This window comes from Eutrigla gurnardus (genome assembly GCF_963514095.1).
Source record: "Eutrigla gurnardus genome assembly, chromosome: 1".
Classification (NCBI taxonomy): Eukaryota; Metazoa; Chordata; class Actinopteri; order Perciformes; family Triglidae; genus Eutrigla; species Eutrigla gurnardus.
Genome location: NC_139915.1, coordinates 27,538,657 through 27,563,061, shown reverse-complemented (window position 1 = coordinate 27,563,061; position 24,405 = coordinate 27,538,657). Strand labels below are relative to the sequence as shown.

The 24,405-nt window shown below is 41.1% G+C and overlaps 1 protein-coding gene across 2 annotated transcripts in view; it reads right to left on the bottom strand.

Moving 5' to 3' along the window:
- uacab (uveal autoantigen with coiled-coil domains and ankyrin repeats b) overlaps nt 1-24,405 on the bottom strand; it is a 41,874-nt gene extending 17,469 nt beyond the window's left edge. The window contains exons 1-3 of one of the 2 annotated variants that reach the window (XM_084016820.1): nt 24,230-24,405; nt 5,113-5,243; nt 1,120-1,208 (exon numbers count right to left, since the gene is read on the bottom strand). In XM_084016820.1, the coding sequence (XP_083872946.1) occupies nt 1,120-1,208; nt 5,113-5,243; nt 24,230-24,277 (268 nt within the window). In that variant the 5' untranslated portion in view covers nt 24,278-24,405. Of the gene's footprint in view, nt 1-1,119; nt 1,209-5,112; nt 5,244-5,951; nt 6,613-24,229 lie in introns of those variants that run through there. The other variant, XM_084016821.1, reaches the window with a different exon arrangement.

Genomic DNA, 24,405 nt, shown 5'->3' with positions numbered 1-24,405 from the left:
TGCGCACCTTCTATTTTGGTTCATGTTGCAGCAGTGCACTATGCTAACAGGCTGGGGGAAGGTGAATAGAGATCAGCAGGTGTGGTGATTATTGAATAAGTTCTCACATTATTAGTCTCATAGCTCTGAAACAGCTCATAGTTAATTGTTAAACTACAGCTCTACAGACCCTCAGTAGATGTTTGGATAGGAAGGACCACAAATCTGCACCAAAGGACAGATGGAGTATGATTTTCAATCACCCGGTTACTTTAATAATAATATAGAACCTGATAGAACCGGACCCGTATGATTCATAATGACGCACTATTAAATTAAATGAATGTTTCTGAGCTCGCGGTTACGTTATTACACAACTGCAATGCATTTCAAGGATATAACATGAGAGGCTGCTTTTTCTAACAATGAAAGCTGACACAGAGGCTATGATGAGGGCTGTTGTGAAGAAATCTGTATGGTTATATCTTGAGCGTTTTAGACCTGCTCAATGTGTTAAGTGTCCTGAGATGACTTCTGTTGTGATTTGACACTATAAATAAAATTGAATTGAATTGAATTATACTGTAACAACCTTGTGTCGTTCCTAGGTGATGTAAGGAAGCTAAACAGAGTGAACGGCCGTTAACTGCACTGATGTCTCAGAGGCTGCGGATTTATCAGGCCTGCTGCCTCAGAGCCTGCAGGGATTTCATGAACTGAAGGAGAAGCTTTTCATTCACTATAAAGCACAGAAATTTCATTTTAGAAACATGTCGGGTCAGTAAATTTGATGTATATATATAAAAATAACATAGGCCCCTAGAGGTGAGAGGCTGTGTAGTCCCAAACTTCACAGAGCGGTTGTGATGGTTCTGTGCTGACTGTATGCAAGACCAAGATGCACAGTGTGGTTTATTTTAAAATCACTGCAAAAGCAAACAAACTCTTGCCAAAGAATTTGTATGTGGTCCATGGCTAAATTAACCACTGACCAGAAAATACTGCTCCTCCTGTCTGCGAGGTGTTTTTAGTATTAAGTTTACCCTAGCTGACATAACGGGGGGTGGACACATTTTTACAAACACATCAAAGTGTACAACTACAGCTCCAAGGCACTGCTTTCATCCAAGCTGAACTCACCGGCGGCATCAGTCGCAGTGACGTCAACATTGTGTCCCAGGATGAGATTGAGACAGTCTACGTGTCCTCGTGTTGCAGCCAAATGAAACCTGGGAAAACAGAAGAGAAGATGGAGGGAAAATGAAAGGGAGGAAACCAGATGGAGGGAGATGTCAAAGAGTAGACAGCACGGAGTAGAGAAGGGCAAGTGAAGAAGTGATCGGGTGTGAAGTGAAGGGGGGTGAGGGTGAAACTTAAGGACAAGAGAGGGACTGCAAACGGACGCCTGGCTCTTTGGTATCAGCAAGATCAGCATTCTTGAGGCAAATAACGAGAAACCTCAGGGTCCGTCATGTTTCCATAGCAACCAAGAGCCCGAAAACAATATTTTTCCCACGGAATCAGATTCACTGTTGTGAGTACTATCATATAAAACAGATTTTTAAAAAAAGAGTGCACAAATACTACAGCTCCTCTTTTTGCTTTCCGTTTCACCCAACACCTCTTTTCACATTGAGGGCATTATGTTGATCTTGAAGTTTAAGAATCATTTTACTATTACACGAGAGCGTCTTGTTTGTACAATGGGATAAAAACTACATGACCTGATGGTAACAAATACAAATTAGCCACGTCAATGACATCAATATATTTTTATGAGTTTTTAAAAAGTGAATTCTGAAATTGGAAACAGCAGTTGAGAGTCTGTTACGGTAAACATGGATAAGAAATGCCATTCTCTTGTAAATTTGTATTCATGTTGCCGCAAAGTTTGCATATTCTCTTGTTAATTGCCTGCTCAATTAAACAGTTTCCCACTGCACGTGTTTGCCTTAGTCTTCAATCATCACCTTTGATTGGAAACAATCCTCATCCACTTCTCCGATTTAACCCACAGCAGCACTGCCGCCACCAGCCATGAAGGTCTGCAGAGCACTTGTGTGTAAACTAATCTCAGTGTGTCACCCCTCAAGCCGCATGAGCCTGTTTATACACTAACCCTGAGGTATCTGCCAAGGAGACAGCTAGGCTGTCACCTCAACACTGCCACGGGTATTAAAAGCCGTGTTGATGGCCTGGAGATGCTGGTTCTCTGGGGAGCAGTGGAGGGTCCTGACCTCTTGGGGCAAACAGCAGACTGGAAGCAGACCAGAGCTATCCAAGTTAGGGGCAAGTTCATGAGCCACAGCAGTTTACAGAAAGTAACTGAGGGAATGCATGAAATTCCTGTGTTTGCAGCTACATTATGACTATTGACAAGAACATGAAAAAGACCTAACCTAAGAATTGACCGTTTTGAATTGTGGAGATACAGCTTATCCAGCTGGAGGCCTCAGTAAAATGGTTAGAGATGGATTTTGGGAGACTAAGGGGTCTGCTTTTAAGGGAGCACATGTCATTTCATCGTCACACCTGCTCTTTGGGTGGCTTTCAGGTTGACCGTCTACAGGATATGGTTGCTATTTAGAGACTGGACAGGGAAAAGTAAACCAGAGAGTATATGCTGGTAGCTGACCCATATACAGTGTATGATAATGTGTGTCTCTAAAAGGCACAGCAGTCAATATACTGTGGCTGTTGCTGCTTCAAATACTACTCAATTATTTCTGTCACACTTGCTTTAAAAACATTACTGGCTGCACATTGTTTTAAGAAGCCGTAAAAGAAGCCGGCATTTAGGTGCCAGTGAGAAGCCAGGACATTATTAACTCCCTTGCTTAGTCCGACTCACTCCTGAGCTGCATTAATCATTTTAAGGAACACTAAATCTATGCGTACTGTGAAAGAGGTCACTCATGATGAACCCACACTGACTTGCTTTCAGAAAGTAAACTTTGATTAACCCACTGTATACTACGTCAGCTTTGAATAGCAGACAAAGGTGAGCAACTAGTTGATGAACCATCATAACCCTATATTTTTCCCAGGAGTTGTTGCAAAATAAACCACAGTGAATAGCACCCTAAAACCTAGAAATTAGTTTGCATTTTTGCACTTCGGTTCCCTCGTCTCAAAGTCTATGTGTGTTTTTTTAAATGGTTAGATGCCTGAAATAAAGTCTGTGGCTAACAGGCTTAAGAGATTTTAACGTTTTGCTCTATGACATAAATACATCAGTCAACACCTCTCTCCTGCATTTTGAAGCGTTTATGTGTCTTAAAAAGGCGGTGGCTGACAGGTGGTTAATTAAGACTAAAAAACCGTTATCATGCCGACGAGTCCGCCTTTATAGCCTTGTTGTGTACACTCACACGTGTTATAGTTTGTTTAAAGCCTAACAACATTAGCTTTTTACTTCTAATGATGGCATTCACTCTTCAGAAATCATAAACGTGGTTTTCATTTATGAAGATTATCTTGCTGAACAAAAGTATCACAAAACACAAATCCCATTGGCTTTGGGTCGAGAGAACCAGTGCAATGATGACTTCCGGGGTTGGGCATCAAAAATTCCTCATCCCTGCACCACTCTAAAGTAGAGTCAATAATAGACTTAAATGAGTCAGGTGGCCAGAGACAGGATTAAACGCATGCCCGCTTAGAAGAAAACATCAGGGGTGGCAGTTTGTACTGAGTTTCCACACAGAGTGTATGTGTGTGGCCTACTGAACTATAAGCAGACTTGCTGAGCTGTGATTGTGGTTCACTTTTGTTTTGGGTAGACAAAAGTGTGACCTCTTCCCATAAAAGCTCAATGTGTTGATTTTATAGTTAACTAGCTGCGGTCGGCCTGCCCTGCAGGGGAACACCAAATGACAAGCGTAACTGTGTTTTTGTACAATAACCTCTAGAGTCACTGGATTTAGTTCTGACAAATTCTAACACCTTATTATGAGACCAGGCATTTCTCAGGTTGTGTGTATAATTATGCTTATTTACAAGCATGCATGTACACAATCTGGTTTGTGCTATAATGCCACGGGAGAATTTCACACACTGCTGAAAATAGTCTGCACCTCTGCTTCTGGAATCTGTGGCTCCACAGTTTTATGCTTTAACAAAGCCTTTATCAAAATAAACCTGAAGCACTGGCCAGAGACCAGAGACTCCTTCGTCTATCTAGGATTAAACTGAGGGCGCCGGGCCTCCCAAAATGCTGGTGCTGGAATCTGGTTGCATTTAGCAATAAAACAAAGCTTTTTTAAAACAGCACAATGCATTGTTTTCCTCTATGCCATTATGTTCATTAATAGGACAAAAACAAAGGCCTGTATGAGATACCTAAACTATCTGTGGTCTTTGATGATCATGCGACAAGAATTCCTTGTACATGTTACACTTGGTTGGCCATTGTGCCCCATCTTCTCTTTCTGTTCTTCTAATGAAACCCTGTAAAGGGTGTAAATCCAGCTCCTTGCAAAACAACCCCCCCCCCCCCCAAATAACATTCCCGAGGTTCCCACTGAAAAGTCCTACCATACAAAACATGGTCCTTCAAGTTGACAACAAATCCTGATAATAGCCTGCAGCTGGGCTAAAACATATTACTTAGTGCGCACCACAGTGGATCTGATTTGAATTTACAGGGAGTCATTTCCTGTGGGAACTACATAAACAGCCTCCAGGCAACGTGGTCAAGCCTCCAGTGGCCACAAACATTCTTTATACCAACTCCCCCACTGACCTCCAGACAGACACCAAAAGAGACATTTCTGGAAATAAAGATGGACAAATAATAATCATATGCAACTGCATATGCTGAGCAGCTGGGAGAGGTTTAAGGTTGAAATGTGCAACAGGGTCACCATAGCCACAGGAAATTATGGGGGGGCGGATTGTGTGTTTATTTTAAAAGGGTCATGCAGGGAGACTTTGAGGCAAGAAGTAAAACTATTTTTGTGTTAGAGTAACCTATTTGTAAAGACATTTTATCTGGGAAACAGGGTTGGGTGGAGACCACAATAAAGTTTGGAATTTGGCACAGTACTACTTAGTAACAATCAAAGGAAAACTATGTTCAGCATACTGAACATGGATGCATGTCTGTAGAAGTGTGTTTTCATGTTTACTTACGCAGAGCGTCCTTCCACGTCAAGCTTGGTGGGGATTATGCCCTTCTTGCTGAGAACAGCAGCCACCTTGTCCACCTCACTCCGTTCCACGGCCTTCATCAGCCGATCATCATACTTGTTCCAATCTGTGTTCTGACAGTGAAGACGGTGAACTATTAGACATGCAGTATGTTTGACTAACCAAATAGCTTTACAAATGTTTGTCCAAAGACCCACTTAGTTTAAAAGGAGCGTCTAATGCCTATAATGTGGTTTCCAGTTCTGGCCAATAAACACAAAAGATACATGACACAAAAAAACAACAACAGACATACTGGCAACAAAATGTGTCCGTTTGGGGTACAATAATAGACTTAACTTGATGCAGAATGTGCCAAGAATGTGCTGTGCTGCAGTTTCACTCACGCCCCCATCCCACCCCCCATGAGTGATGGCTACAAAGCATGGGAACAGAGCACTTTAAAGGCTTTTGGGAAGCATACTCTCAGTGGGGTGAACAGAAAAAACAAGCACAAATTATAACCTAACCCTGTAACTGACTTTCAAACAAAAGCAAATTGTATGTACACAGCAGCACTTAAAGGAAACTAAACAATAAGACAGATAATTAAACCATAAATACATGTTCAATATACTGTTGTTGTGAAGCAATTAATGAGTCACCAAATCGATCCATCGATGATAATAGTCCCCATTTGCCTCAAGAAGAATTCCTCAGCTGCTTGATCACTTTGTTATGGCACAACTTTGAGGTAATTCAAATTTCAGACCAAAGCATAAGAACAGAACAGTAACCATAAAATAAATGATGGTAACAAACTGAAACCAATGAATACCTACAAAGTGCATGGAGGTGCATTTCAGCCAGCGGCTCATCTTGGGTGAGTGGAGCTGGTCCTTGCACCGTGCTACTGAAAACGCTGCCACGGTTCCGGTTTACAAAAGCAAAAATGGAGAGAAAAAAAGTGTATAAAAAAATCCCCTCAGTCTCTCAGTGCACTCAACCAGTGAGTGCAACACAATGAGAAGACAGAAGGCTGACAGTCTATACTGTAGTGGAGGTCTTCTTACGGAAGGCTCAACCTTTCGAGTTTCCCCTCACTTGAGGCAGAGAAGTTTATTTGGCAGGATTTTCTCAGCATTCCTGTGTTGCTCACGGGCTCTGCCTGTAAGTTCATCACTGCACAGCAGTTTAGTTGATTGTTAAAAGGGAGGAGAAGGAGGAGTAAGAGGAGGAAGGAATAGAGGTGGAGAAGCAGTAGGACCAGCCCTGCCAGCCGTGGGACCTGCCCTGGCCGGCAACTGCGACTCCTCCTCTGGGGAAAAAGTCAGCTCAGCCTGGCTACCTCTCACTTCCCCCAAGTGCCTCCCCCTCTATTCTCGCCTTTATCCTCAAACCTTCAGTTCACCTCGATCTCCTGTTGTTTCTTCTTATCTGGATTGCAAAATTAAAAAAAAAGCTGCAAGCTACTTGTTTAACAATTAACTAAAGAGCTTCTCTTTTTGCCTCTTCTCTCCTCTGTGGTCTCCGGCGTCTTCACCCGACCAAATGGCAAGTCAGTCAGGCTCAGTGGGGTAAATATGTGAGCTCTCCCAGGTTTAAAATATCACCCCCTCCCTGGTAAACAGCGGTGGCGCAGACAGCCCTGTAGACTGGTTACCTCTTTATTTTTTGACCCTCCAACCTTTCTGTAGTGACTGATAGGTAGACAGGGGCTAAGAATACATTCTGGACATGCCTGCACCGTGAGTAATGGCTTTAGTGTCTATCACCACTGCCAGCATGAAACAAGGCCAGCCAAAAAGACCTTGCCTACATTGCCGCCCCCCACCATGCTCCCTGCTTGCCTCCATCTGAAAATATTAATGTCAGAGGGGGATTATGGTTTGCACATTTGAAGTGGTGTTGGCACTGACCCTCACAGGACACTACTGGGCCAAGAGCTGCTGTTAACCCATCCATCTAAAGAGGGTGGTGTGGCTCCAAAGCCCCCTGTTCCAAGCTGCACGGGAGTAAGGTTAGATGTCAGCCTTTTTACAACCAGCTGTCTGAGTCTGCAGCCACAACAAAAACTACACCTACAATGCCTCTTCACTTACACTAATAGCCACAAACACCGCAAAAGCACAACCTTCACTTATATTAGGGAAACCATCACAGGGAAGAAAAAAAACGGTATGGAGACAGCAACCCAAGCACCCGTTTAATTTACACACTGCATCAGCTCCTTGTGGCCTCGTGTTACTTCCCCCTGCCAGACTGGCGTTAACAGAGCGGCACCGATATCCACAAACATGCAAAAAGACCTCCGCATGACATATCATATGAAGAAGTAGGTGTCAACTTACGAATGCTGCTCACCCTAGCATAGAGACAAAGGCGCCAAAATGGCACCTAGCCAGGGAGCATACTGGACATTGGTCACGTAAATATTTTACACGGTGTGCTGGTGTGTGTGTGTGTATTTGTTTGGGAATCTGTTAATGTACTAGTTCATGACATGGCTGTTGGCAAGTAAAAGTTGCCAATGCTTTAGTCTCTCACTCACTGACAAAATCAAATATCATGATGGGTTTTAAAGTATGACTTTGTTTTGAAGTTATAATGATTCTAAAATGTTTGGTCTAAACTATTTGTGAGTGTGGCACTCATTTCCTTTTTACTCAGAGGAATCAAATGATGTTAACTCGAATTACTTGACCGCAGCCTTTAAAACCTGCATGACGAGAACACATGAAGATATCAACTTTCATATCATGATGTAAATATGATGTCAGGGTTATGTCCCTGCTTTACTTTCATTCGCTGGAATGACACCAAATCCGAGCACATGACCATGTATCAGGTTCATTTTAAATGACTGGACTCAAGGACATAAAATCTGAGATGCATGAAGGGAATTAAGATATCAGAATAAGAAATGTAATACTTTAGCTTCTTTTGCAAAATACATACCAGTATAACTTTTTTTAGGCTTAGAATTTACCCAAGTATCATCAAGTATTTACAGCTTTAACGGTTTGTAGCTTTACATGTAAATAAAAAAGGTACCTGCTGTGTCATGTATATCAAAAACTAAATGTTGCAACAGCTTTAGCGTTTTTGTTCATTAACACTTTAAAGAAAATGTTTGTGAATGAATTTTCCTCTGGTAAACAATTATCCAGTGACATATGTCAAGGGCTTTTATTGTGAAAGTTCAGAAAGAAGGGAGTGGATGTGGTATGCACCGTCTTTGTCAAGGTTGAAAGTAATAATAAAGTTTGTCGTCTTGGTTCAGACTACCAAGCCTTCATGTTTTTATACACATTGTACATTTTGTCTGTTCTAGACAACATGATTGGTTAAAAACATTAAAAACATCCTTGCTCTGAAAACAATTACACCACTTTTACTGAATATATTGATGTGCAAATTAATTTCACAATAAAATGCCCCTGCTGTGTAAAGGGTTTAAGAGTCTACAGCCATGACTCTTAAGCCCTGTCAGGTTTAAGCCTCTGTGTGACTCTCTGAAAGCTAACGTCTGCATGCTACCGTCATCATAATGACAATGCTAAAGTGCAGATGTTTAGCAGGAATAGTACAATGTTTACAGTGATCAATGTCATAGTTTAGTGTTTAGTATGCACCAAAAAAAATGTACAGTTGAAGCTGATGGGAATGTCATTAATGTTGTAAACCAAAATACTGCTGATGGTACTGGAATACTTACCAGTTACTAAAATGTATTTTATTCATCCTGAATGGGACAGTTCATGACAATGCATCCAAAAGTTGCGCAGATATTTCACTCAAACCAAGGTCAAACTCATTGTGCTTTCATCCTCTGGGCATCATGAATATCTGGACCATATTTTGAAAATGTTGAGATATTTCATTCTCTATCAAAGTGAGCGACCGACTGACCCACTTACCTTTCCCTCCCTAGGATTGCGCTGCTAGAGTAGCACCGAAAAGGAAGTAAAACACATTTTAATATGCTCAGTTTGTGCACAAATGTCGGCACTAAGGAGTTAATAAGGAACCAGAGTGGCGTGGACTATTAGTGTCCCCTGATTACGTTGCATCGTATACTGAGATGTTGGTGCTGAAATGATATTCAACCCCAGTTGCACTCAACTGAAACAAACACATTACCTAGAGTCCCTATTTAAACACAGTGACCTTGAGGACAAAACATCATCCGACACTGGATGAGCCAGTTTAGGCTTCTACCTGTCCACACAGATTATTCTGGGTGTCAGTCAGAGACTGTCGTCATAAGTTCATGTTTTCCATCACTGTCTACACACTGTAATTCTTTCCAACACCTTAGTTTCCTGCCTTTCTCAGCCCCTGGCCAGACTAATCAGTCTCTCATGTCATGTCCTCACAGATGAAATCACCAGCAGAAATATCTAACTAGTCATCGGATAACAGACTGAAGCCAAGACCAAAACATAAAGCTGTATGCCAATATGTCAAGTGATATTGGTGTCCAATGTCAAACTGCAGTTACTCAAGTGGTTTTATAAGATTGTGACTGTGGGGATGATCGCGGTCGCGGGAGACATCTGTGAAGAAGTGTTATGTCATGAAATGTTAACCTTTGACATTTTGTGGATAGGTAACTGGAAGTACTGGCCTTTTGCATGATTTAATTCCTTTTCCATTAGTACTTTAAATGATTCTAAAGCTTGTATGAAGTTGTTTCCTCCACAGCAGCTAAGCCAAGACACACTGTCTGAGCAAAGGCTTTAATGGAATGTCATACTAAAAAGATCCTTATCTTTGAAAAGATAGACCAAATAATTTGAATAACTTAGATTCTTGAATCCTCATGTTGGCCTAAAGAGAACAGAACCCAGACTGTGGATTTGGCCGCACCAATTTTTTTACATATGGTAGTCGTACTTGAAAGAGATCATTCTTGGCCAGAATGGGCAGGAGGAATGATAACGGCAACCACTAACTCTTAACACTGTGCAGACAAGCATAAGATTGCCGTTTTAAGACAGACTTCAAAAATCTGATCCTATCGTTAAATGCTTATTTTGATGAGATGATGCAAACCACACACATTCGGATTCTCAGAACTGAACCCCCACCCCCACAATCAGATGCAGAACATGGCAGAGCACTTTTACTGTATGTGTACATCGGTTAGCCTCTGTTAGCACAGCATTATCATCTGTGTTGAGTGAGATATGTAGTGAGTCTACAGCCATGGTATAGTTGTGATCTTAAGCTATCTTTCCATGTCCATCAATTTATTTTAGTGTGTTAGCATGACAACATTTGCTAATCAGCACATTAGCTGAGACAGCATAGAAATACCACACAAACCAGTTGACTGAAACCAGCTCAAACACACTACAGGTGAGAAAATGTGATTATGAACAGGCCATGAACATTATACCAATCACTTGACTGTATTTTTATCATTTATCCCTAGAGATACCCGTTTGTGACATTAAAATAGTAGCACATTGTGTGAATCTCTCAGTGACAAGCTCATTTATCAGTGCAACATACCCTGGCGGGAAAAAGTCAAAATTCTATCTGCATCAGCGTTAGCGGGAAGACAACTCAAATACCAGAAACTGGGCCAAAGAAATCTTTAGAAATTACGTTAGTCTCAGCTGTTACCCAAGAATGTGAATAAAGTAACAAACAATGCTGGTCAGAAAGGTTACCCAATAAGAAACAAGAGTATCCTGCCTCCCTCTCACAATCAACAGGGTTTTTCTGGGACTGCTGTTAGCGGTAGCAGTTTTAGACCCCCATCAACCCTAATACACTGCCCAGTCTAATCTGTGATGATAGACCTGTGTATGAAGTGGTGAATGTGCAACTGTCTGGGCATGTATGAGTGTAAGTGAAACCCCTCCGGGGCACAGGCAGAAAGGGTGGAGGAGGAGAGAAAGGAAGGGAATAGGTGGAATGAATGAATGTGTAAAAGAACAAGTGGAGAGGTGAAAATGTGACGAGATATAGCATGCTCGCAGGTAAATTTCTGCTTCAGTGAAAGCCCCTCATGGATCAGGCCAAACCCCTACTGATGGCTCAGGCCAGGTGTCAAGAGGAAAGAGACGCTCTGTTTTTGGTATGTTCATGAGACACTCGCTGCATATCTGGGTGGATGCTAAACACAGGACCACTCTTGCTGGGCAGAGAGTGGACTGGATGCAGGAGGACCGACAGACAGACAGACAGACAGACAGACAGACGGACAGACGGACAGACAGACAGACAGACAGACAGACAGACAGACGGACGGACAGACAGACAGACAGACAGGCATGCCCTCTGGTGGTGGCACAGAAAAATGACAGGTCCATTTCACTAATGTCTATTTATATCCTGGACACAGAGGAAAGGGTGACCAATGGTCAGCATTCTTTCTGTAAATAAAAGGTCTCTCTGCATTGTCAACACTTCAGTAGTAAAACACTACTATATGCCATCAGTAGGGTCTGTATAATTTATTATAGAAATAGAGTTGGGTTGATTTCCAGTTTTCAGTTTCCAGGTTAGATTTTATGCAAACCAGCTGAACCGGTATTTGACATTATGACACATACTGACAAATTAAAAAGTAACCTACATTAGCAATCTGCCCCAACGACATCACAGTGCTGGATCCAACTTGTATTGCATTAGTAATAAGAAATATGAAAACGTGATTAACATAATATTATATTTGGAGATATAAGGAGCTACAAGTGTAGTTTGACAGGCCATCCATGCACAATTTAGTGCCAAGGCTGACAACAAGGCGCAAAGGGAGGGTGAAAAATGTCCATGGTGCATACTGTGTTTGTTTACTAGAAAGGTTTTATTGGGGTGACACCACAAGAGGGACAGTTAGTCTCAAAGAACAACTGTGCCAATGTGAGAACAGTTTGGATTTGAAAGCAAGGAAAGGAGGTGAGCCAAAAAGTGGACTGGAGTCGCTACACTCTCATTCATGGGCTCAGTATTATTATGGTTCACCAGGGAGTGGCTGCTGAGACACCTAGTGGTACAATTCATTATACTTGTCCAATTCATGTGTTAAGCTAAATATCCAACTGGTTTGAAAAGTATTACACTGGCCCAACCCTATTCATAAATTATTCTGCAAGTTAAGTGCAAATTTAACTTAAATTATTTTAACTTGACTTTAAATTCAAGAATAAAACAAAATCAAAGGGTCAGGATGGTTAATCCTTTCTGCAGATTTGCGTGCTGTGTACATGCTTGCCGGAGCAACAGAAAAACAAATCTCAAAGTAAAAACAGAATGTGAACTAATATAGAGGACACTGATTGCACCAGAAAGTACTCTCTGTATGAACCATTTAAATCAACATCATTCAGCCTGCTGAAAACATGAAAAAATGGATTACAGGGAGTTTTTTGGTGACCCTCTTACGTTACTTTCACTTGACTTGTGTTGGACAGAGAGCCAATATGGAGACTATGGTGTATGGTTCAGCTGCAGGGTCACACTATTTTAGATGACCTGTGACCCTGAGGGCAAAGCCTTTCCTTGCTATTTTCTTCCACTTCCGACACCCGTTGCCAGGGCAGGAGATCAACTTTCCAGTAGTCCAAACCCAGTGAACTTTGCCCCCGCCAATTCTCCAGTAAAGATGGAAGGCCATAATATAGTTTCTGAAAGACAGTTCTAGGAAGACAATGGTGGCATTCATTAAGGATATGTCAAACTACTTCATGATCTCTTGTTGATATCTGAAAAGGCTGTTATTGAATCTGGACAAAACCCATCTTAAGGTAATGCCTTTATATCTCTACAGCCTTTATCCCCAACGGATTAGGAGGGATTATACTGTACCACTAAAGTGTTTTTTGTTGTTGTTTTTTTTTTACTTTAAAGCTGATTGAAGGAGTAGTATTGAGCTTCTAAAAATAATTAGATTCGATTAATTTCAAACATGGCACATGACAACAATAAGAAAACCACAGAAGAATAATAACATTACATTTCTAAACATACAGTAAATTCTAACTAACACTTTCAATGTCCTACCCCTTGCCATATACTGTATATTAATATATAAAGAACAACCCTATTGTAGAAAAAAAATGGTTTTATCTGAAATGAAATGAAACCTTCAAAAGGGGACTCCAAGGGAACACTTACCATGGTTGGAAAGTGCACTTCAATTGCATTCCAATTTCAGGACATTAAGAATTTTCTATTTGAATGATGGAAGCCTGTGATCTATTGCTCTTTGTAGTGGAAATGTGAGTTACAATGACGCGGACACAAATTCCCAAAAGATGCCATTTAATCTAAGACGCTCACATGTCCACCTAAATTAGAATTCATCATTACATTTTTCACCATGCTTGCAGTGTCTCTAGGGGTGTTGGTGAGTCCACCAGTTTGTCTTTCTTCAACCACAATAAGGTTGACATTTTTGTTTCCTTTATTTAAAAAAGCCTTTACAATTAGTGAATGTTTGCCATGAAATTTGGTAGAGACATTCATAGCACCCGAAGGATTTATTCAACCAATTTGTGTGATCCACTGACTGCTGTAATACTACCTAAAAGGTCAAAATGTGTTCAATATTTCTGTTCACGAGCAAACGTCAAAACTAAAAACATTCCCATCACCCTGTTCACATGCTAACACGCTAAAGTAAGATGGTGAATTATTTACAAAACAATTACGGGCAAACAAAATTTTGAAGGCACCGGTTCTGGACCTGTTTTGGATGAGGGTGAGATACTAGTTTCCTGTAAAATGTCAGTCACTTAGCTGACACATTTCAATAGCCATTATTGAAACAACACTGTCTCGTAGCAAGAGAATTAAAAACAAGCAGGGTTGGCTGCTGGTGTGGCTGATATTATTGCAGCTGGTCTGATGACATGGAGATAAAAGAAGGCAACAGGGCAGACGGAGAGAGAGAGGAAATGATTTCCAATCAGCTAGTCAGGAACAATTTAGGGCACTCATGTATAAACACTACAGTAAATCAATATGGTGGTGATTTTCTTAGAGTTACTATATTATAAAAAGAAACACCATTCATGTTCAGTACCACGAGAGACAGTAAGAGAATGCACACTAAGGAGAAAGAGACACAGTGTGTCTACCACCCGTGTTTATACATGTGACAGTGGTACTTTAATGTAATGTGGCTAAGAGGGTACTGTGAAGAATGAAGGCTGTTTTTTATCTCATCTAAAAAAAAAAAGATGAGGCAACATTAGCTAAAACACTGCAGAATTCCTTTGTGGCCATATTTGGTTATACGAGTAGCTCTTTGGGCATGCTGGTACTTGGGCACAAATAGTGGTGATGATGCTTATTTGGCCAGCACTTGCATGTCATCTCTCACTCACACACACAGGAAGGGCTAGGAATGTGACTGGGGGGGTTGGTCAAATGGAATAGCCTTCATAATACATGTCTATACTAAAAATTATTTCTCCATAGTCTTATGGAATGTGTTAAAACAATGGACTCTCAAAGACATGCACTAACTACAATGTTCAATGTGGTAAGAATTCAATTTAGTGAACAGGTTATGCAACACTGCAATGAAATACAATTATGTCATACAACTAAAAAAAATATTTTTCAGGGTAGAAAATGAAATTTGAGCTGCTGGATTAAATTTCTGAAAACAATCCTCGACTACCATGGTGTAAGATAACAATCAGTTAGATCCACAGCAGGTAGTGACTTGCCCCAGTCGACAAGTCGTTTGCTCCACCTAGTCTTTCCTTTGTCCAAGCTCTCAGCAAGAAGGTCTTCCTTTAAAATTATCCTTCCACATCTCAAAATGCCTTCAATATACTGTATTTTGACCTTCAGCAGTCTTATCATCCTTTCTAATGAGCAACATCACAGTCAACCCTGCTGCACGTTGTGTTTCTCAGTAAGACTCGCTCAACAGTAGAAGCCATGGGTGTCGTCAACAAAAGACACTAATTGGCTCCACCAGAGATCCATTTTGATTTTTGCAAAAAGTTTGAAAATGTTTTTGGACTTCATGTTTCTGTTAAAGCACTTGTATATTCTGCAGAGAGACAGAAACATACAATTGCACTTCTGAGCCATTTCACAGCAGGTTGTCCCTTATCAGCAGAATCTTTGTGCTCCTGTTGCTCAGTATGCCTGTCTACATATGTGTGTGTGTGTGTGTGTGTGTGTGTGTGTGTGTGTGTGTGTGTGTGTGTGTGTGTGTGTGTGTGTGTGTGCTGAAGTTAGCCGCAGCCCACCCAAAGTCAGTCAATAAGCTCAGCCCCCTCCCACATGACAACCCCCCTCCAACATTGGTAATCTCCCCATCACTAATGCAACACAGTTCATATAACACATGCACAGTCCATCAACAACATATTCCCCCTAAAAATCCCACATGACAAACAAACATACCAAAAAAATTACATGCACATTGCCAGCACACACACACACACACACACTTTACGTTCTTTCACAGAGTAAGCCCTCTGCATGGGAACACAGACGGGTAACACTGCGGAGATGACCTCATGGTTGCCCCCGTGGAGCCAGACTTTAATCCTAAAAACACAGACCGTCACGCTACCACCTACTCCGCAGCCAACACAACGTCCAGCCTAAAACAAACTTCTGCTGATCCAGTCTGAGAGATTGCTTCCTACAGTGAATATACTGTAAGCAAAATGGCTGTGTGAGAAAACATGCAGAGCACTGAGGAAAGAACTGGTGGTGTTTCAGAAAAATACAAAATGAAAGAATGGAGATTTCAGTTGGTCCTGCGTTGCATGCAATATATCTACTACAGACTGCCATGAAATTTGATATAGGTATTCATGGACCCCAGTGTTTCCCCTACCATTGTACAGGCCTGGCGGCCCGCCAGGCCAAGGAGACCTGCCGCCAGGCCAAAAAAAAAATCAATATACCAAAAATAAGCCACCTATCAATTCATTCATAAATCAATAATCATTTACATTAGGAGCGCCTCCGCGCAGCACAGCAGACTTGCTCCGCAAGACGCGCGGCCGCAACAATCCTCGCCGCGCGCTCCCGCTACGTTCTTCTTCGTGTAGCCTACTTTACGCGCTTGATGTTGTTCTGATGCCGTTCCGCCTCGTTAAACCACCACGATGTCGCTTTCTACTTTGAAAACACGGAACGTTGACACTGTATTTTGATAAGCTGTTGCACTCTTCAGACTCGTGGTGTGAGCGGAACCGGACCATAGGGTCCATAATATTTATTTTATTACATTACATTATTATTTATTTTTACATAATAAAAATGCCGCTGTGTGTCTCCGTCCAAAACCCGCTGCGCTCGCGCTGTCTGCTCGCACAGATCCGCTCGTGCGCACATGCGCTGATGCAGGTCGAGTGTTGTCCAGAAATATAAGCAGAGACGGCGCTCCTTAAAAACAACATCACGCCATGTGTGTGTAGTATTAGGACGTGATGACGTATGTACAACCGGCCAAAGCCCGTTTGCCCCCCCTCCCCGGGGGGGGGGAGGATTGTTTTTGATAAGATGTGGAACTTTGAGTTAACTGCTGTTGAGTAAACCTATAACTTATATTTTACTTGATAAAATAAGACAATATATGCACTCATATGTCGTTGTAGTGTTTTACAGTATCTGTAGCTATTAATGTGATGCTCATCATTTTCCAGCCATATTTTTCTGGACCCTGATCATTTCCATCAACCAGCACCTTAATAAGTAACTCTCTCCTTGTGATCTTGAATACACTCTGGTTGAACAAAAATGTTGAATGCAAATATAATAATTGCAGAATTGCAGACTGCTGTGCCACCTGACTTAATCCAACTGCACCAATACACCATCCGACACGTCTCGTCTGTTTAGGGTTTTTTCGGTGGGTACCACCGGGCCTGAAAAAAATTCTAGGGGAAACACTGGACCCCTAATGGTTTTCTGACCTCCAGAATTCTCCAGAGAGCCACCATCTGGCCAAATTCTTTACAATCAAAATTGACTAACAGACAGATTGCCATGATATTGAAGCTCTATTTATACTAAGGTGTAGGCTGTATAGGCTCCCTGTAATCACCCAGCATGATTATTATTCAGAGATGCTTGAATCACAGAGTACAGGAAAGAAACAGAGTTATTGTGGGCAATATAACGAAAACAACCTGATATTCACTTCACTCAAGGCTAAAACAAGATTCAGTGGGCACATTCACAATTCACGTTTTCTTTATATTGACATTTTTTTGCAGCCTCTTAGAGCAAGTGGAGCTATAGACCATTAGTCTTATTCATACCAAGACATCATTTTCCATCTCAGCCCCTTTGCATGTCAGTATTTGTGTTTGGTTCACTCGCTCTGACTGCCATTTCAGCCAATGCAATTAATAAACCTATATGACAGCACAGATAGAGTATAGAGCATAGAGTTCACCTTATTTAAATTGGAATAAACTGGCTTATGTGCATCTAATAAAATGGCATTTGACAACATGGCTGTATGAATTATTCAGGATAATGCCATTTCAGAAATTAAATCTTTAGCTTCTGTGCCATAAAGTAAGAGACAAAACAGCAATTTCATTACAGTTCAGTTCAGTGTGATTCCTTGCATTAATGTGTGACAGCAGTCTTTGCTCCATTTTATAGCTTGAACATGTCCCTGACAGGGCAGCAAAGCAGAGCAGCAATTTAGTCTGACAGGCACTTGTCAGAGGAAGATTTAAAAAGCCTTGTAGTCTGACCGAGGATGAACTGAAATTAAACATTCAGCAAGCAATACGCATACTTTGAAAATGAGGGGGGAAAAGAGACTTTCTCTCAAATCTCATCTCCAAGGGTGCTCTTACCATGTGGGAGCCTAACATTGCCGAAGGAGGATTCTACTTGATAACGTTAAGCACATTAAATGCTGCTCAACGGCTTTTGAAAGATTCTTTAGAGGTTCAGGAGGCACACCAGGTTATTACGTTTATTATTATGAATCAACAAACTCGTATTTCTATACAGATTCTTCTTCTTGTCAATGGCTAAGTGACAGGCATGGTCAAATGGCCCTATTACTGCCGTCCTACGGGATACATAGGAATACAGGAGCCGTGTATGATGGCTCCATCCCAGGCTCCTACTGTCCACAATTCAAAGTGAATTGGGCTGAACCCCAACTTGCTCCCCGACCTCCATGGCAGCCCAATGCTCCTTAAGACTTACGAAGGGTTAAAAGCAGAGGTCAAATTTCATGCATATGACCATTGTATTAACGTTTGAGTGTATACTCCTGGGGTTTAAAAAACAGCAGTAAAACATTACAGTACTCTCTAAAGAGCGGCAGTGGTTCACACATTTTAAAAGCCTCAGCATGTGTTAGCACGGAGGTGGGAGATGGAAAAAAATGATTTGTTTACATAATGGTGAAGCACTCACACAAAATGTTGATTTTACCTACTCTAATTTGACTTTTTGATTCTAGTTCCCCTGGAAACGCCGTTCTTCTTCACATTTTAGTGGGCAAAAACAATCAATAAATTAGCCAAATGAAAAAATATATTTTTTGTTAGCAGATAAGTTACTGGCTGACAAATGCTGGTTCTGAAAAAGTATATACATTTATTATAATTTGTTTTCTCTTTTTTTATTAAAAAAAATGTCTTTTTTTGGGGGGCAATCTTTCCACATTTTATATAAGTAATGTAGCACATCAACTGTACCATACAAATAGGAATTGGTTTGAAAGATTTGTAAGATATTTAATTTAATATTCATATTTAAATCCAAAATAGAGAAACTCGTAACTGAATCATGAGGTGACTTACAATTCCCACCACTTATTATAACTATGATGAGAGATATAATAGCATGCTGCTTGAAATTAGAATATTGTAAGCACTTTTTTTCCAATACAATGTCAGTGTATTAACAATGCTTCAAATATAGCTACAAAGCAGACCATATAAAAATACACTTTCCAACTGAAAGTCTTTGTCAGGGTTGATTAGATGACTGCACCAGGTAGTGTAAGTAGTCTTTGTGCTCCTGTTTCTCAGTATGCCTGCTTATATATGTATGTGTGTGTCTGTCTGTCCGTCTGTGTGGCAACATTTCTAAAATCAACCACGTCAAAATCAAGTTCTCATAATGAAAAGATTAACATCCAGAAGCAGTTAAAAAACATTTTAACAGAGATACACACGTGTATAGATCAAATAAAGCTCTGTCATGCAAGCACAGAGGCTATAAACTCTAAACATGTTTCTTAATAAATTCACAGTTTTTATAAAATTGAAATCAAACACACAACCAGTTTTTGATATATACAAACATTTCGGCAGTATCTCTAAAATTGATTGTTAAAGTCAACTTTCCACCACATGATATGAATGTCATTATTCTACGAAACTCTGCATTCAAAAACTGAGAGCATGTCAGAATAAATTTGTGTTGAGCTCATTTTAGGAATATTTCAGCAACTTTATATTGCATCAGTATAAGAGAGAGACAACTAAAAGTGATAGTGATCACTGCAAAGGCTTGGAGCCAACATACTCCCTTCTCCCAGCCCCGTCCACACCCTCCTTTGTAACAATACAGCCGGACACCATTTGGTTCCTCTATCCTATCATCAACAACTCCCATATCTACCACTTCAAGGCCATGTCCACACGGAAACGTTTTTTGTGTGTAAGCGCAGAAGTCAGAAGTCTTTGGGGCGACCGTCCATGCGGATCCAGAGTTTTTGGTGCCTGTAAAAGCACTTTTTTTAAAACCAGGTCCCATGGTGAAAAAGTAAAAAAAGCCGCCCTTGCGTTTTGTGTTGCGTGTACAGCAAATATGCATACGATGATGTCATCGCCCCGCCCGTCGACCCTCTAGTCTTTGACTTCTTATCCCTGCGACGTCTCATAACAACAACAATGGCGGCCTTCACGCTAAGCTAAAAAGGTTTTGGTTTCTTCTTCTACTGTCTATGTTTGAGCGCAAGCTTCATGTGCATGCTCCGTCTTCTCTTCTCCATTTTTGGTGTATTTTTGTAACAGAAACAGCGCCACATATAGGCCTGGTATAGGTACTACGGCGTGCTGAGTCGTTTACAATGGATTCGTTTGGATGCAGATTTTCTTGAAATGACGCCAAGGTAAACCGGGGGGAAAAAAACACGTACCAAAATGGTTTTGGCCAACAACATTTTCAACATATCACTGTTACAGAAGAGCGTTTCTACCTGATCAAGACAGCCACCATAATCCCTGCACCTAAAAAGTCTGCAGTGTGCAGTCAAAATAATCCTGTGACACTCGCCCCATTCTGATGAAGTGCTTTGAGAAACTGGTTCTCAGCACATCAAAAACTACATCCCAGCCAGCCTGGACCCTCACCAGTGTGCACACAGAGCCAACAGATCCACAGAGGATGCTTTCTCTCTCCACTAAGCCTTCACACATCTTGAAAATAACAACACCTACATTAGAATGCCGTATATTGATTTCAGCTCAGCATTCAAGTCCCCCTCGTGAAACTGGGGGCTTAGCTACGGCGTTATAAGGGAAGACTTTTCTGAATGTGTTTATATTTTGAACAGAAAAAAAATGTGTCCTGTGCACGCTCAACTCTGTGTACACCCTCGTTCAATCTCTGCTCTGCGCTCGCTCACAGCGTCTCTGCTCTCTCGACGTCTCAAAGCTTGCTTGAGTTGGCACAGCGTACATATAAATGAACCACAAAACAACCAGCCAATCACAGACTAGAAGGATGCAATTCTGATTTTTTTTTTTTGTGATTTTGAAAATAAAAGTTATATTAAAAGAACAAGATAGGAAACTATGGAAACACTTAGATATAGTAGCTGAAGAACATTGAACAGTCTACTATTTAGTTTATGTTGTGTCACACTCCATATTTCTGGAGCTGATATGTATTGACTTTGACTCATCCCTCTTCAATTATCCTTGGCTAGGCTAACCTGTTATATCCAAAGAGAGTGTACGGCAATTATATGTTACACGATTATGCTTGTCAAAGCCTCATAATTAATAAAGCTTTAACAAAAAGAAGTGTTCTACAGAAGGGAATAACAGAAACTGGAGACTTGCCTGCAAACCTGAGCCACAACTATGGACCTCGGCCTGCCTTTAATCTACAGCTGGTCATAAGGGAATATCTTTTGTATCCTGAGTTTGTTTTCCAACTACCTGAAATGGTTTAGTTCCTATTTTTTTGCTGAAATAAGTGCCTGCCAATATTTGATATGCAAACCTGACTGATGGAATAGGCAGGATTGTTCAAATAGTAAAAGGCAAGTTTCCTTTGAATTCCCCCCTCGCCTCTCCCACTCTGAAAACACAGATGTATTTTTCTTAATTATTAGTCACCCCACCAGGAAGAGGTGAGTGAGTTCATCTCCCAGGCGTTGTGTACAAATAATGGAAGCATGCATCTACAACATTTACAGTGTCATGCTGTCAATTTATTTCCTTAGCCCCTTTTACACTGCCTTTTCGTTGCAGGAGTATCTCTCCTTTTTTCCGCTCCGTCATTATCGTCAAACGTATAGAGGCGGACTCTCCTTTCCATGATTACAGTGGAATCTCTGTGTAAAAACACCTATTGTTGACCGATATGATTTATGTGTTTTATCCACATCAAGATGTAACAGGTGGTGATGATCCGATATGCAACTAATGATAACTTTACCTTTAGCAGCACACACATTAGAACTGAGAGACAGTATGTCTTTAAATACATTTAAAATTAGATTAAACCTATAGTGATGTCTGTGTGGGTTCTACCATATTTAATATTTTGGTATATCTGCCTGCACAGAGGAATGCAATAGAAAAGCTATGAAATCATCAGTCACATAATACCTGTAAATGCCATGTCTGTATCCTCAACACAGCTTACCTCAAGCTTTTCCCCGTGGTAGTTTTAAAACAAAATGGGGCAGAAAATGCTTCAGGGCAAAAAACAGGCTTGATTTTTAAATGGCTGCCTCTGACAGAAGGAGAAAGACAAGAGGATACAAAACCATTTCATTGCTGAAGGGCTTTTTTCTCTCCTTTTCAAAAGGGCCAGATAGTTTACCACACACAGCTCCTCTGGCTTTGTGCCTTTCTTATGGTAATTTCTGGGAGCTGAACACAGAGTGTAGTGCCAAACACCCACAGCCTGTTGAACTGTGCAAAGTTGTAATGGCTGTCTTATAAAGCAAACTAGGCTGTGGTAGGTTTGTGATTAATTTATATATTGCTTCTGGTGTGGTTACCCTAACTGAAAAGTATAAAGCTGATGGATATTCTAGCAGTAATTATGCCATGGTATTCATTCAGTACTCTTGTCTGTAACACATGCAGACCTACACAACAACATCACAGTCACATTCCTGGAGGGACCTCCGGTCTTTGCCATGCCACTTGCTATGGCAACATACATATGCTGTGGATAGCAGCTCCCATGAATTTCGCTACTTTTTTCAAACTTGATTTGTTTATTTCTTGTGTACTGGAGCAGTTAGTTGCATATGACAGAATACTCTCATCAACAACGGAAAAGTGTAGGTGGTGGATGAAGAGCAGCAGCCCTTGAGGCGATCAACGCCCACGGCTGATCACCCAGCCAGACCTGCCGGACCAAGAGAGCCGAGATGGAAGCTAACCTAGCTAGGATCTAACACTACTCCATTACCCAGCCTGCTCCTGGCTGTCTGATGCTCGGTCACAGGATAATTAGATGGATGAAATAAGATTCAGGTTAACTCAGCAATGGGAGGTCACATCTTTACAGAGACCTGGGTCCATCGAGGCATCCCAGATCAAGCAGCACTTGATGGGCGGACCGCAGGACAGAGCACAGGAGTATGGTAGGGCAAGAGGAGGTGGACTCTGAGTTTACATCAATGATGCTTGGCGCTCTAACACAATGTAGATGGACAGTTCTCCCTTTTTACTTAATGTTATGTGGCTGGCCATGTTATCTACCCAGAGAGAATTGTTTTTTTCGTTTACATCCCATCTGTTGCCAATTAAAAAAAAATATACTGCAAGAAACTGCATTTCGTTGTGCATTCCTGTGTTGCACAATGACAATAAATAATTGTGGATTGGAGCATTAATGCATCTATCCTGATAGCATATACACAGTTGATTAATCGAATGGAATTATTTTGATAACCGTTTTATTATTTTATTAATTCAGAAGAGACTAATGCAATCCATGATTTGGTTTCAGCTTCAGAGCTACTTTTCTTTGTCATATATGATGGTAAACTACATATCAGCTGCAACATTAAAATGACATTCATCTATTAATGAATGTGCCATTGTGCATAATATGGTCCTTTAGGTATATTCATATCATATGAATATACCTAAAGGACCATATGACCATATGAATCATATGCTTTGTGTACACTTTTACTTAAGTAGACTTTAGAATGCCAGACTTTTGGGGGGATGTCTACAATGTGGTCTTACTAGTCTACTTGAGTAAAATCTTTGAGTACTTCTTCCACCACTTTTACATTAGCCTGCATTACTTTAGCAAAGTGTATACCCTAATACACTGGTAACTGGATGCGTTTGGAATGAGACTTCATCCTACAGAAAACCTCACAAGCATCTCCCATTTGTTGGTGAGCTGCTGCATTCAAGAAAAGTTCCCAATTTGAAGAAACCGCAGCTTCCAGGGGGCCATGAGGTTGTTGGGAAGCACCGCAGCGTTTGCGTGCGTTTCTCCCGGCGATAACAACCAGTGGAAGAGGCACTTCAGTGCTCTGGTTTGAACAGATTTCTTTCCTGCCACGTTTTGCGAACAACAACAACAGTTGATTATGGCCAGCTCTTTTTTTTAGACCAAAACAAAAAAAACAAAATTGAAGCTGTGTAATAAAACTGCGTTAGGCCACATCCACCATTCGCCTAGCGGTGCAGGTGCTTCAACTTCCAACAACACGCAGCAGACGTTGGGAACACGACCGCGTTTAACACCGTGGTTGTTGAGGACCGGAGACCATACACAATAAACACCCCCTCGGTGTTAAAACACAACGCCTAGCATAAAGCACCCGCTGAGCAGCACGTATCCAATACAACTGTAAGAGACGGGGATGTTAGCTAAAACGTACGTTAGTCAATACAGGATAGAAGAAAAACAGCATTCAACTTACAGTGATGGTAACTTCGTGCTTTTTCAATCGATACTTGAGGCTCTTCATCTTGTAACGTGTTGGTTTCCGGTTTTAAACGTTTCCTTAAAAAAGGTTAATAAATAGTATTTTTTTTAAACTTTCCAGAAAGTTCACTGTAAGTTTTATCCGTCCTCCCGTCCCTTAACAGAGCGAGT